Below are 15634 nucleotides of genomic sequence, written 5' to 3' on the forward strand. Positions count from 1 at the left end.
CAATGTAAAACAATTTTAAATTGTTGATGCATATGCCATACTACATACATATGCCATACATACGTCTGATCCAGTACTTTAGTAACTATTGTATTTAGGCAACAACTACATTTTACATGGTACATTGTTATAAAGGGTGAGCTCAAAACCATAGAAGAGCTAAAACAAAAGACATGCGAAAGACTGCAACGCATGACGTCACATGACCTCGTGAGCAAGATGGAGGCGTGGACTGTACACGTATTTTTTGGCGGACAATCTAGCCGCAAATGCCAATGTTCAGGAGTGTCTTATAAAGCGCGCTTGAACCGTTTGAAATAGTAAATACACTACAAACACTGACCGAATGAGTCCAGAATGGGGTTCATCAGCACAAATAAACAACACCATCAGCTGCCTGGCTAACCGACCTGCTAACCCATTCGGGTGAACATTAACTGGCAAGCACGCTGTTTATTATATTCGTGCGTAATTTTATTGTCTGATATGTTGTGCCTTAATAACCTCCTCGAAACACTCCTCGTTGTTTTTGCGATGACGCTACATGCAGTGACAGATGAAATGTATATGACAATTTACAGCTAGTGTTGCTGGCTAGTGCTGGGGTTATTTTCATTGTTACAGCAAAACGGTATACAAACATTTGACAGTGCATTGTGTATATTTCGTGCCATTGCATCGCTGACAACGCCGCTTTCCACCTCGCACAATATTACAGCAGTCACGCTTTTTGAACATCAACAAATCTTGTGTAACCGAAATGCATCATTATTAACACTTTAGTTTTCAATAACGCATTAGGTTGAGCCTCCCTAAGCAGCACAAAATGAACGGAAAAGTCATACCGCATACTCCCATAGCCGTAGACTGTTGGCAGCTCCGCAAGTGCCATCATGTCCGCTTGTTTTTCCTGTCTCACATGCACGCGGATCACACATCTGGCCTTTCATCTACCTGGAGTCACAGACCCATCTACTGCTCACCACTCACTGCCAAACTTCTCAAACTCAAACTGCAGGTGAGTGAAAACTGTTATGGGTCAATGACGTGATGCTTTTTTATTTCGTCCATTGAGTTATTACAGTACTAATGCAATTCTCACAAAACAACTTGAACTCACCTCCTCTGATTGCATGGTAAAAAATCAGGAGACACAAAAAAAGAGTCTTATTAAAAGCTGTAATTCTTGCGTCAAGTAATGTTGGCATAATTAGTTTGGAACAATATTTCATTAATATTTCTAAAAGGAAGAAAAAGCAGTGAAACGATTTTGTTTTAAAATTTTATTTGACCATTTAACTGATGGTTACACACCACCTGACATTTTTGAAGTCATGATTTATTTATTTTTAATTCTATAAATGTTTTTTTAAATGTTTGAAACCAACATCGACATAAATATAAAATTTCTATTAACTTGATACGCAGGGCTGGACTAGTAATCTGGTATACTAGGCATTTTCCCGGTGGGCCGACACACTTTGGGGGAGATCAGGGGCGGACTGGCCATTGGGAGAACAGAGTGGGTCGGTTGGTTGGTGCCGCGATATGCAGAAAAGGACAGCGAACAACCCGCCCCCCCTAACAAGTTTTGTTATGTAAAATCCTGGGCCGATTTCTCTTCCCAGTCCAGCCCTGTTGATATGTGTTTTACACTAGTCTTTTAAAAGATTTGTATGATTATTATTACTGGATAACCAGTTGACATGCATGATTGCTTCTGTGAAAACAAAATGGCTTTAAATGTTTAATCCGCACATGAGACCCATTTTCCAGTTTAATTCACAAATCCATACTTTGTGTCCTCTTGTTTTCCACTGATCCACAGGTCAAAGAGAAATTGATTCATCCCTTGGAGATCAGGGAACCCCACATGTTGTTGTTAGATGATCTTGGGAAAGAACGACTGACAGTTACTCTAATAGATGCCAACCACTGTCCTGGGGCAGTTATGTTTCTCTTCGAGGGATACTTTGGCACGATACTCTACACTGGTGTGTGTTTGTAGTAAGCTAACGATTTCTCTTTAAGAAAATAAAACCTTAAGTGGGATATTGCTGCTGAGATATTTTTGAAGGATGCACACCTTTTAATTGTACTGTTAATACTGATACATTCATTGTGTTTCTATCACATTTAACTGTATTATCGTAATACATTAGGTGACTTCCGTTATACCCCGTCCATGCTCCGTGAGCAATGTCTGAGGAACAACATTAATATTGATGTGCTATATCTGGACAACACAAACTGTGACCCAACTCGAGCCGTACCTTCTCGTCAGCGAGCCACTCAGCAAATTAAAGAAATCATTAGGGCTCATCCTGGATACATCGTTGTTATTGGTGAGACTCTCAGCCTTTTAACATACATATCTGTCAAAAGCTACAAAAATCAGACTAAATGTTTGACATATACTGGTGGCCACAATTTTTGAATAATGTACAGATTTTGATGTTTTGGAAGGAAATGGGTAATTTAATTCACCAAAGTGGCATTCAACTGATTACAATGTATAGTAAGCACATTACTTATGTGAAAAAACAGCACTATCACCATTTTTTTTTTTTTTTTTTTTTAATCAAATCTAGACAGGCCCCATTTCCAGCAGCCATCACTCCAACACCTTATCCTTGAGTAATCATGCTAAATTGCTAATTTGGTACTAGAAAATAACTTGCCATTATATCAATCCCTGCTGGTAGCTATTTGGTTATTTAAATTAAATGTCTTTGTGTTTGACTTTGAGTTGCCACAGTATGCAATAGACTGGCATGTCTTAATGTCGATATTAGGTAAAAATGGCAAAAAAAAGAAACCGCTTTTTCTAGAAACTCAGCAATCATTGTTTTGAGGAATGAAGGCTATATATACAATGCTTGAAATTGCCAAAAAAAGCCCTGAAGATTTTATATAAAGGGATGTACTACAGTCTTTAAAGACAAATGACAACTGGCTCTAAAATGGACAGAAAGAGACATGGAATGCCAGATGTACAACTAAAGTCTTTTATTTGAGAAATAGACGCCTCGCATGTCCTCAACTGACAGCTTCGTTGAATTCTACCCACTCAACACCAGTTTCATGTACAACAGTAAAGAGAAGAATAAGGGGTTGCAGGCTTTATGGGAAGAATTGCAAAGAAAAAGCTACTTTTGAAACAGAAAATGAAAAAGTTAGTGGGCAAAGAAACTCAGACATTGAACAACAGATAATTGGAAAAGAGTGTACTGGATCTTACCCCATTGAGCTTTTGTGGGATCGGCTAGGCTGTAAGGTGCGTGAGAAGTGCCCGACCAGACAGCCTCATCTATGGCAAGTGCTACAGCAAATATGTATCTGGACAAACTGACAGCTAGAATGCCAAGGATCTGCAAAGCGGTCATTGCTGCACGTGGAGGATTTTTTTGGATGAGAACTCTTTGAAGTTGGTTAAGAAGTTCTGATAAAAAATTAAAATTGTAATAGTAGTAATTAAGTCAAGTGGTTTTTATTGTCGTTTCAACCATATACAGTTAGTACAGTACACAGCAAAACCAGGGGTAACCATTGATGATGAGCTAAATTTCACAGACCACATTTCAAAAACTGCAAGATCTTGTAGATTTACACTCTACAATATCAGGAAGATAAGACCCTTCCTCTCTGTACATGCCACACAACTGCTCGTTCAGTCCCTTGTCATAACTAGACTGGACTACTGTAACGCTCTTATTGCAGGCCTTCCTGCATGTGCTATTAGACCTCTCCAAATGATCCAGAATGCAGCAGCACGTCTGGTCTTTAATGAACCTAAGAGAGCACATGTTACAGTTACTGGGTCTGCTCCAGCATACCTAAAAACATTTATGCGGAGCTACGTTCCCACCAGAAGCCTGCGGTCGGCTAAGGAACGTCGCCTTGTCGTACCAAAACAAAGAGGCACCAAAACACTTTCCCGGACTTTCAGTTTCATCATACCACGGTGGTGGAATGACCTTCCCAACTCGATCCGGGAAGCTAACTCACTCTCTATCTTCAAAAAACGGCTAAAAACACATCTTTTCCAAAAGCACTTAACCGGTCAATAAAAAAATAAATATTTACATTTCTTGTTGCACTTAAATCTGTTTTGTATACTATTATGATGATAGTGAAACTTTGTAGTATGGCACTTTTTGTACCACTGTCTCCCTAAGATGATTCGCTGATGTTCTTCCTCTTTTGTAAGTCGCTTTGGATAAAAGCGTCTGCCAAATGAATAAATGTAAATGTAAAACGAGACAACGTTCCTCTAGGACCATGGTGCTACATAAAAACAACAAAGGACCAACACAGGACCACATGACACAACAAAATAAAATACCTATATATATATATATATATATATATATAGTGCACGTGCAAACGTGCAAATTACGGGACAGTACAACAAATTACTGACAATGAACAGGACAATAGACACAGTGCAGCGCCGACCAGTACTCAGTAGTGCAAAAAAACGTAAACATAACATACTATGAGATAGTGTTCTATGCACGTAGCAGTTATTGAGGTAGCAGACAGTTATAAAGTGACAGTAATTAAAGTGCAACTCAGGACACTTGTGTGTGTGTGTGTGTGTGTGTGTGTGCCAAACCAGTCTCTGAGTATTGAGCAGTCTGATGGCTTGGGGGAAGAAGCTGTTACGCAGTCTGGCCGTGAGGGCCCGAATGCTTCGGTACCTCTTGCCAGACGGCAGGAGGGCAAAGAGTTTGTGTGAGGGGTGTGTGGGGTCGTCCACAATGCTGGTTGCTTTGCGGATGCAGTGTTTTTTGTAAATGTCTTTGATGGAGGGAAGAGAGACCCCAGTGATCTTCTCAGCTGTCCTCACTATCCTCTGCAGGGCTTTGCGGTCCGAAACGGTGCAAGTCCCAAACCAGGCAGTGATGCAGCTGCTCAGGATGCTCTCAATAGTCCCTCTATAGAATGTAGTGAGGATGGGGGGTGGGAGATGTGCTTTCCTCAGCCTTCGAAGAAAGTAGAGACGCTGCTGGGCTTTCTTGGTGATAGAGCTGGTGTTGAGGGACCAGGTGAGGTTCTCCGCCAGGTGAACCTCACCTGGTGGAGATGTTATAAATGTCCTGACTATACATCTTAATCAGTTGAATGCCACTTTGGTGAATAAAAGTACCAATTTCTTTCTTTAAGCGCAAAATCTGTACATTATTCCTAACTTTTGGCCACCGATATATATATATATATATATATTACACATACACATTTTAATGCCAACAAGCTCTGTGAAATGTTTTGAAAGTGTGCTTATTGGCTATTTTTTTAAATAATAGTTGGTTTGATATTTTGTAATCTACTGGAATGATGTTTATACACTTTTAAATGAGTCTTAGTTTTCCAGACACTTTTAGGGCCTTTATGTATATTAATCAATGACAAACTAAATAGTTTCATCTGGGATGTGTTGAACAATGTAATAGTATATCAGACAAATATTCTGATGCTGATTGCGACACTCATTGACAGAGGATGATCAACAATATCAGGAAATTACAAAACCATGGAGCTGGGAAGTTGCCAAATATATATATATCGCCTACAGGGGAATGAAATTAGCACCACTGGTGGGCTAACTGTAAGATATTTTGGAATGTCACATGACAAGAAATGCAATTAGACACAAAGACCTGCACTTAACGGAGACGCTTAAATATAATTTGACGAACTGATGAAAGAAAAGCCACCAATGCTCGTCTCTGATGCACAGTGTAGAAGCTTCCAGGAATAAGGAACGAAGCTGGTAGCGGGGTGGCAGTCCAATTAAGTCAAGGTTTAATGGTTTTTAGCTTGACAACATTAATACTCTTTAGCTTCACAACTTAATATACTTTAGGTTCTCAACTTCAGGGTTTTCTTGTTCCTGACTCCCTGTCCCCCCCCCGAAGCAGGGCATAATCCGAGTGTAGGATGAAGGCCTGCCCCAGCAGGTAATAGCAGAGTGTTAGGACCACCCACTTGATGGCAAGACACTTTTTTTGATCGTGATGTACTTAGTCTCTCTCAAAGAGAGCTTACGACTAATGTGCAGCACGGTGCGCTCCACCCCCTCCACCTTCTGCAAGGGCACAGCCCCCATCCCCCTCTCTGATGCATCCATCTGTAAAATGTAGGGCAGAGAGAAGTTAGCAGGATGTAGGTGTGGCCCACCACGGAGTACAGATTTCACTCTCATGAAAGCCTGTTGGCACTCCTCCGTCCACTGGTCTGGCGCCCCCTTTTTAGTGAGATCAGTCAAGAGGCTAGTCACATCATAAAAATGTGTCACAAACCTTCTGTAATAGCCAGCTAGCCCCATAAACGATCTCACCTCCTCTTTGGATTTAAAGACGTGGGCAGGCCGCTATCACTGTGGATTTATCAATTTGGGCCTATACCTGTCCATGTCCCAAGTGGAAGCCGAGATACCGTATTTCTACCTACCCAATTGCACAATTGTTCGGGTTTGCCGTGAGTCCCTCCCACCTCATCGACCTCCGCATGGCTCTTAGATGCTGCATATGCCTCTTCCAATCATTACTGTATATGATAATGTCATCCAGGTAGGCAGCGCCATATGCGGCGTGTGGCCGGAGGATCTTATACATTAGGCGTTGGAACGTGGTGGGAGCCCAACCAAACTGAATGGAAGAGTGACGAATTGGTGTAATCCGAACGTTGTGGAAAAGGCCATTTTTTTTTCTTGGGATAATGGAGTAAGGGGATCTGCAAATATCCCTTAGTTAAATCCAGTGTAGAATGAAATTTTGCCATACCCAAACGATTGAGCAGTTCGACAATTCGGGGCATTGGGTACATATCAAATATAGACACTACATTGACTTTCCGGTAATCAACACCGAACCGGACAGACCAGTCACTCTTAGGTACAAGAACATCTTGGCTCCCCCAATCGCTGTGCGATTCTTCTATTACCCCCATTTTGAGCATTACATCTAATTCATCGCCTTTTGAGCATTACATCTAATTCATCACCAACTACGCACAACCACTCGATTTGATGCTGTATGAGGTTAGTACTACCGGGAAGAGGAGAGAACACATCTCCAAATTCTTTTTGCAACCTGGCCACCTCCGTTAGTTGGGACGGTGAGAGGTGGTCTCCACAAGGGACTGGGGTGAAGGGGTCAGCTTTGAACTTGACCTTTGGCCCGAGCTCCACCCTCTCTGGAACTACCATCTCCCTGACTGCAAATAATAGGGGGTCCAGCCATTTGTCCCAATTTCTAGCATCCTTGTGTTGTGCCTTGGTCGGTGAAGATATCTTTTGGAATCCCCACCTGGGAGATAATTTTGAAGAGTGCCTCCGCAATACTACATGCTGAGATGTTGCGTAAAGGCAATAATTCCAGATATTGTGTTGCATAATCTACCAGGACTAATACAAAGTGGTATCCACGTGCTGACCATTCCAATGGCCCCACGAGGTCCATACCAATTATTTCAAAGTGGGCCTCAATTAATGGTAATGGTGCTCTTGGGGTGGCCGGTGGATTCACCAGCTGACATTCACGGCATGCCGCACACCATCTGTGTACATCCCCGTGAATACCCGGCCAATAAAAGCGGGCCATAAATTAGTATGAATTTCTCTCTTGTCCTAAGTGACCCTCCATAGGATTATGGTGAGTCGCCTGGAAAAGTGTTTCCCGACGGCTCCTCGGGACTATTATCTGGGTTGTTTTTTCATGGGTTTGAGTGTCCTGCTTCACTCTATACAACCGGTCCCTGATAATTGAAAAGTACGGTTATGTGAGGGAGTCCCCCTCCAAGAATTCCCTAAGGGTGGAAATGCCGAAGGATTCCCCTCCTGCGTCATTCTGAGGCTGAGAAGGCGTGGACACCAGGTTTTTGGCTGGCAGGACCCATCCACACACACCGCTTTTAATAATCTTTTAAACCCCGGCCATTTGGTTCCCAGAATCAGTGAATGGGTGAGTCAGGAATTAACTGCGGCCTCCACTCTGTGTTTTACTCCCCGAAATTGAATAACTGTAATTACTACCAGATATTCGTGAACATTCCCATGCACACGCTTCACCAACACATTGTGGTTTGTACCCAGAGCCCCGGAATGAACCGAGCCTTGGTGGATCGAGGTTTGGTTGCAACCTGAATCCACCAGGGCTTGGTATGTATGCCCCTTAACCCTTACTGGTATCCAATACGTCCCAGATCGATCGGGAGTGGACTGTGGCATGTCGGGGATCCGGATCCATGTCCCCACTTCCATTGTCAGACACCAGTACTGGACGTGTCCCGGTTCTCCATAGCTCCGACAGACTGAACCTGTGGCAGTGGAGACATCACCCTGGGAAGGACGACGGAGAGGGGTTGGGGAGGGGACCGGTACTTAGTGCAGCTCCGTTTCCCAGGGGGCAGGAACAGGTCGAGAGGGTGGAGAGGGAGGGGCAAGGGGGAGACTTTGACTGCTCGCCAGCCTCTGGGTAGGTTGGCTTCAGCCAGCTGGACAGCGTCATCCACCGACGTGGGGCGATGGCACTGGACCCATTCCACAGTTATCCTAGGCAAACGAATGGTCAGCTGCTCTAGAACCATCAGTTTGATTATGTCCTCCAGGCCGCACCCACACAGCAGTTCATGTTTAACATGCATTTTGAATGCAACTCTGCAGGTTCAATTTAAGCCTATAAATGTGTGAACGATAAGTGGATTTATATTTAAATTATTATTAATATGTTTACATTTATAATTGTCATAAGATCTTAATTTGTATTTGTAATCTGTAATTTTTCACCTAGTTGTAGACAGATACTTGCGTGATGGCAAATGGAAAGGGTGGTTATTTATTTTTTTTTTACTGAAATTTTTACTGCTTTTTCGTTTCATTGGAAGTGCCATTTTAATTTTTGAAATTAATTAATTTAATTAATTTAACTTATTGCACATTCAATGTAGCAAAAATATTCACCGATCCCTCAGCCTGGGAGTAGACGATGTAATCGGATATCGTGATATTTTCATAAAAATATTGTGAACGTATTACTTGCATATCGCCCAGCCCTATGTTGAAAAAAAAGCCTTTATTCTAAATGGACTAAGTTACAAAGATCATGTCACAATGCATTTAAAACTAATGATCTAAACCTTGCAGGTCTGTACTCTCTTGGTAAAGAGTCTCTGTTGGTGGAGCTGGCTATGGAGTTTAAAACATGGGTGGAGGTTGATGTAGAGCGTCTAGATACCCTGCGAGTTCTGGAGCTCCCAGATGTTTTCACCACTGAACCTGGTACGGGCCGTATTCGTGTAGTCGCTCAGTCTAAGATCAATGCCAGCAACCTGATGGCGTGGAATAAGGAGCAGCCTACCATAGCTATACTGCCCACCAGTCGCCCCATGGTCTCCTGCCACCCTAACGTCCATGTGGTGCCTTACTCTGACCATTCCTCCTACCAGGAACTTGAGGACTTTGTGTCAGCCCTGCGTCCCATCTCACTGGTGCCCATTGTAGGCAGCTGCTTGCCTTACTTCTCTTCCCTTCTGAGCCCTCGCAAGAAGCGCAGAGAGCTAGTGATTCCAGAGTCGGTCCAGCACTACATGATGACCCAGCCTAAAATTCAGGCCTCCACAAACAGCATGACAAGTGTCTTTCAAAGAGCCTCTTGTCCAGAGTCTCGGGGGGTGGTGTTTGAATCTCCTGGATCTAAATTAAGTCAAATTAGTCATTATGAGGAGGATTCAGACATTACTGTGGTCGAGGAGAATTCAGAGGTGGATCGAGACTCAGACTGCATCCTTTTAGACATGAGCACTGACTCGTACCATCGAGAGAACAGCCCACACAGCAAGCGTCTGAAACTCATTCACATTGAATCAGAAGATGTTGTCTCGGTCAGCAGCATCCTTCCACTGGATGTCAATGAATCCGTCACAACGCTTAAAGTTGTAAGATCACCTACATCACCTGAATCTCAAATGAAAGGACCCAAGAAGAAGAGCCCTCAACTGGGTAGCGCCAATTCTAGAGAGATGTGTTCTTCAATGGACAGCATCAGTATCCATGACCGCACCAGTGTTACCACTGTAGCTGCAGTCCTACCTTCTGAAACCCAACCAGTGACTTCTGCCTTGAACTTTACATTAGACAGAGAGCAGATTGAGCAGTGGCTCCTCAAGAACTTCACCGTACCTGAGGAGGAACTCAAAGGAGAGCAAGTGTTATTGGGCCTCCATGAAAAGTATCCCCTAACTCCAGCTGATTTTCCTAAACCAGCAGGTGACCCCCTTGAAGCAGCTATAAAGAGAATCAGATCTAAATAGTGATTTGTTATGTTTATGAACAGTGAAGCTGCTACTCACTACCACTATGAAACGATAATCATTTACTGTGAGTAACTCCTCTGTATTTTTTTTTTTTTTGTCCTTTGCCTTTTACGTTTAATTTAAGAAAATTGTTTTCATCACAGCACTGGCTAACACAACATTTGTGACAACTCCATTGTAAGCATCATTAAGTATTTTATTTTTAGTTACCATGTATCATTTTAATTTAGATAGCAACAGTATTGTGGTTATGTCTCTGTAACTTGCAGTGCCAGTAACTAATTATAATATGCAAGATATTTTTTTCTTTTCATGAAAGCTTGTGTCCTACCAAACTGTTTAACTCTGATGGTATTATTTTCATCATGGTAATGCTGTCTTAAATGTAACTTTCTTATGTAACATTACTTACATATGTAGCATCACCAAGCTCCTTTTAATGGTAGACAGACACTGTTATTTTCAGATTTTTTTTTTTTTTTTTTTTATTAAAATAGTTGTTTCTTGTACTACTGGGCCAAAATCAGCTTGCCTCTGGCTTATTGCTTATGATAAATCTGTTTTACTATTAGGAAAGTTTCCAAATTAATTTCAGCATATGGCTTTTGTTGACTGTCCAAGCAATAAACATTTCAGTCTCATTTGTAAAGAATGGAAGAAACATTGGTTTAGGCTGTGTGAATTTTAGGCTCTTGGTTTAACCAGAAGATGGCAGAATAGTTCAGTACTTTAAAGCTCAAACTCTGCCAAATACAATATACAGTAGTTCAGCAGTGTATGGGAAATTGTTTGGAATTAATCTGATTTTACAATTGCTTATTAAAGGTAGAGAGAGCATGGTGCTAGCCATGCAAAAATCGAGGTTTTAATTTCTAGAGAATGTGCACTGATAAAATGTACACACACTGAGCACTTTATTAGGAACACTATTGTCCTAATAAAGTGACCAATGTGGTCTTCTGCTGTTGTAGCCCATCTGCCTCAAGGTTTGATAAGTTGTGCATTCTGAGCTGCTATTCTGCTCACTACAGTTGTACAGAGGGGTTATCTGAGTTACCATAGCCTTTCTGTCAATTTGAACCAGACTGGCCATTCTCTGTCCCTCGCTCTCTCATCATCAAGGCATTTCCATCCACACCACTGGATGTTTTTTGTTTTTGACCGAGATCACATTTTTGCCCCATTCTTATAGTAGATGTGAACATTAACTGAAGCTCCTGACCTGTTCTGATGATTTTACACATTGCACTGCTGCCACATGCTTTGCTAGTTAGATAATTGCATGCAAGTAGGTGTACAGGTGTTCCTAATAAGATGCTTTGTGAGTGTATACTGTATCTTGAATGCACAAAGTCACTTTGGATAAAGGCATCTGCACTAATGTAAATAGGCACAGCAGAAATCGACACGTCACTTTAAGATTCAAAAGCTTTAAGTGAAATAGAGATTTCAGTTCAAATTTATATTTTAGCAATTTAACCTCTGTAGGCGAAAGTTCTGTTACAGGAGATGGGAACATTTACACCACTGACAATCGAATTAAATTAGCAGGCATTAGATTAGCATCCCCTTCTCAATCTGTTGTATGATCATGCATCACAGATGGGAACGGTATCTGAAATTGACACAACCCCAACCAGCCTGATGTCTACGGAGAGAGTTATATTACAACTTGACTGCAGTTCAACTATTAAATTTACAGCACATCTAGCAGTGAGACGTTTTAGGTGTTTCAGATCAATTTAAATGTACAAAGAATGAGCACCTGGACAAAAGTTCCACTTAAACCATTCTACAGTGTGAACAGATTATCCATAAGGATTTGTCTGTCATTAATGCCAGTGCCTCATATTCAGTATGATATGAACAAAACAAGAGTGGGTCAATGCATAATTTATACATAGATAGAGATGTCAGAGGGTTGTAATTTAGCATTCACCAGTTGTGCCTGGCTGTAATACATATTTCGAAAGACTGATGAGTCCAAACGCCTCTATTTACTATTGTATCCACGTATTGGGAGATTGTCAGTATGTGATTGGGGCTGCTACGAAATATGCAACTGAGCCAGGCTGTCCTATAGTCATTCCAGTTGAGTGATGTTTTATTCACCTCTTATGTTTGCACAGGCTCACTGTCCTCATAAAGGATGAATGGTTTGATGTATCAGGGGGCTGTTTGCATTCCAGATGAGGCCATATCCACATTAAAACACTCTCTAGATTGAGGTGATCCAGCACAAACAAACTTATATCTGGCTAACATCCCCTTGAATGATGGCCAACTGCTGGCTTAGCCACCAAAAGTAAACTACAGACTGACACCCAACAACAGTCAGTGAGAAAGAGCCATTGACCTAAATGAGTAAATCAAACCCTCTGTGTTATCACCGCATGGTTGAACATCAGGCTGGATAGTCATATCTGTTTTGGTTGATCATATATTTCCTGATTCCAGGTCTAACCTTACACCAGTCATCAAGGCTAATAATTATCAATATGCAACAGATAGTTCTGGTACTCAATGGTGATTGGCCTTGAGGCATTTCAACGGTGCTGATATTTAGTGTAAAAGGACTGGGATGTTTTTATTGTTTGTAGCACTTCACTTATTTTTTTGCTACATTCCATAGCAGAGTATGTGCTCAGATTTCCAGACTCGTGCTGTGTGTGCAAAATGGAAAACCTGGAGTGGAGCTGTATCGAAATTATTAGAGAATGCTTAGAGCAGGGAGGGAAAATTGCTTCTGCTCCACTTATTAAATCTCATTTGTGCTTGTGCGTCTTGTGACCAAACGTCATAAGAACCAAATGAGGTTTAATGTAATTGAGGTCTCACCATATTCGATTTTTATGCTCTGTATACATACATGAGTTGAGTGATGATGTGATGAGTTTATTGTATTAACAATTGTACACATTAATAACCCCATCCTTTTCATTTATCCATCCCAGAATCATAAAACCATTCTGTCCCGAATTTTGAGAAGCGTTTGATATAGTGGGACCAATAAATTACACTTTTGGGTCACTAACTTTAGGGTTCTTATTTTTCCAACACTTTCACAGTTGAGATTATATGTCAGCCTAGTTAGAATATGGTTATATTAGCATTAGACTTGCTTGTAAAATAGCACAAAAAAAAAATACATCAGAGCTTACTGTATAGGTGTTCCACATCACCCTAATTCACTCTACTCTATGACATTTTTGTCCTTTAAGTTATCAATGCAAAACTTGGAAAAGCTTGAGCCTGCAGAAGTGATATGAGAATGTGTGATGTATAAAATCCAGGGTAAATGCGTTGGATTCTGATACTCCCACTCCTCTGGAAACTAACTCCATTCTCAGTTTGATCTCAAATCACAGCAGTTCTTCTGGTCTCTGATCAGCACATCTGCAGTGCAGGATACAGCATCATTTCCCCAAGCGTAATACAGTTCTTCCCTCTCTAAGTCAGAGTATTGAATCAAAGCCCTGTGATTTTTTTGCCTTTTTCCTGAAGTAGACCATCTTATGCCCTGACTTTTACGAGGAAGTTTAAGCCAAGCTGTAGTGCTTCTGGGAGTTTAAATTAGACATGGAGCAATCCAACAGTCCCTGTCCCCACTGCAAAGTCTTTTAAGTGTCCCAGACAGGGGTTACTTATTCAACAAGAGCCAAGACAGCTTTAATGAGAGAAAAAGAGAGTCATGGATATGTATGTGAGTTTGGATGCATATGTAAATAGAAAGAGAGATATCAGTTATGTTGAAGCTCTGTAGTTATGACATTAGTTTGACCTAATTAGATCATTTTAAAATGTACACGCAAAACGTACTTGAAGATGTCACACCAAAGGAAATGTATTCAATATCAAAGGTCAAGTATCAAACAGTTCACCTCAAAATATAATTTTTTTATCAACTCATGTTCATGTTGTTTCAAAATGAATCTTTCTCTTTGAGTAATTTCAACTTATTTTACAGTTCTTCTATGTCTTTTTTTGGAGCTTAACAGATGCACTACTGTATATGAACTGTTGTTATGTGGAAAAGAGTTGCATTAAGATTCTTTAAAATATCTCATTTTGAGTTTTGTGGAAAAAATCTAAGCATACCAGTTTTGAATGATGTGAGAGTACTGTATATAATAACAGAATAAAAAATTTTGTGTGTACTATTCCTGAAATAACATTTTCAGAGAACACTGTGACAGATCTCTTGCTTATTCATGGAGGAGGAAGCGGGGCCCATGTAAACAGCCCACGTGAGTCTTTTTATTTTCAACACCTTTCAGCGTAACACACAAACTAATGCTTTTCAGCAGCACATTCAACACACAGACAATACGGCTTCACGCATCGCTCTCTCTTCCCTCCGGCAGTCTGGACAGCCCTTATATCCCTCTCCAGCTCTCACTGCACACAAAAGAGCTGTTAGAGATAACAGGTGTCAATCTTTACCGCTTTCCTCTCCCGGCCTCGCTCTGCACAGAACGTCGCTTGACAACACCCATCTCCACAAACACATATTATGATGTATTATCCCTAAATTGGTTTGCTGGTCTTAGCTTGTCTCCCTGCCTGGTCAGGCTAGTCAGTTGGCTGGTTTTAGAGGGCACTTGTTTTGGGGCAGCAGAGTTCCAGCTTTGCCAGGCTGGGGAGACATCTTAATTAGCTAACCAGTTTACACTAAACATTAAAACAATTATTTTAGTTTAAACTTTTGTAATAGTTTGGTTTAGTTTTACAGCACCAAACAATACATTTGCAGTTTTTGACGATGCATAAGTTTGTTTTGTTCTCCTCTGAGTAAAGTGAATGATGAAGTCTCTCAAATTTTCTAAGCAGAAAAACATATTAAACTGCTTGCTGCACTTGAAAGTGGATTCTGTTGTTTGGCTCAAATATGCCTCAAATTAGCACACAAATTAGATGTTTACCAAAACGCTCTGCTCGGGTTTTTGGATCATAAATATGTAATAATAATAATAACAACTTTATTTATATAGCACCTTATACCAACCTTGGTCTGACAGCTCTCTCTCCTTGTTATCAGTTAATGTGTTGATTTTTGCACAAGGCTCTGTTTTTTGTCTGCCATGCACTCTTCTGACCTAGCCCATTTGTTTCCTCTTGCCACACCTCCTGGTTTAGTCCTTGTCATGTTAATTGTCTGCACCTGTCCCTCATGTGTCTTCATCTATATATTTAGCCTTCTTCCTCTTGTGCTTGTTGAATCGTTTTGTTTGTCAGTTCTTCTGTTCCAGTGTTGTTCCTGGACGGTCCTTGTTATTATTTGTATTATTATTTTTGTTTTCTCTCACCTGTGCGTTTT

At 41.1% G+C, this 15634-nt stretch overlaps 1 protein-coding gene across 1 annotated transcript; it reads left to right on the plus strand.

Annotated features, from left to right (window-relative positions):
• The first annotated feature begins 265 nt into the window (after positions 1-265).
• LOC127620729 (5' exonuclease Apollo-like) lies at positions 266-14411 on the plus strand. The gene is made up of 4 exons (XM_052093931.1): positions 266-1018; positions 1829-1994; positions 2163-2345; positions 9149-14411. The coding sequence occupies exons 1-4, from the start codon at positions 827-829 to the stop codon at positions 10312-10314; spliced, it is 1707 nt and encodes a 568-aa protein (XP_051949891.1). The 5' UTR covers positions 266-826; the 3' UTR covers positions 10315-14411.
• The last annotated feature ends 1223 nt before the right edge of the window (positions 14412-15634 follow it).

This window comes from Xyrauchen texanus, chromosome 27 (assembly GCF_025860055.1).
Source record: "Xyrauchen texanus isolate HMW12.3.18 chromosome 27, RBS_HiC_50CHRs, whole genome shotgun sequence".
In the NCBI taxonomy this organism is placed as follows: Eukaryota; Metazoa; Chordata; class Actinopteri; order Cypriniformes; family Catostomidae; genus Xyrauchen; species Xyrauchen texanus.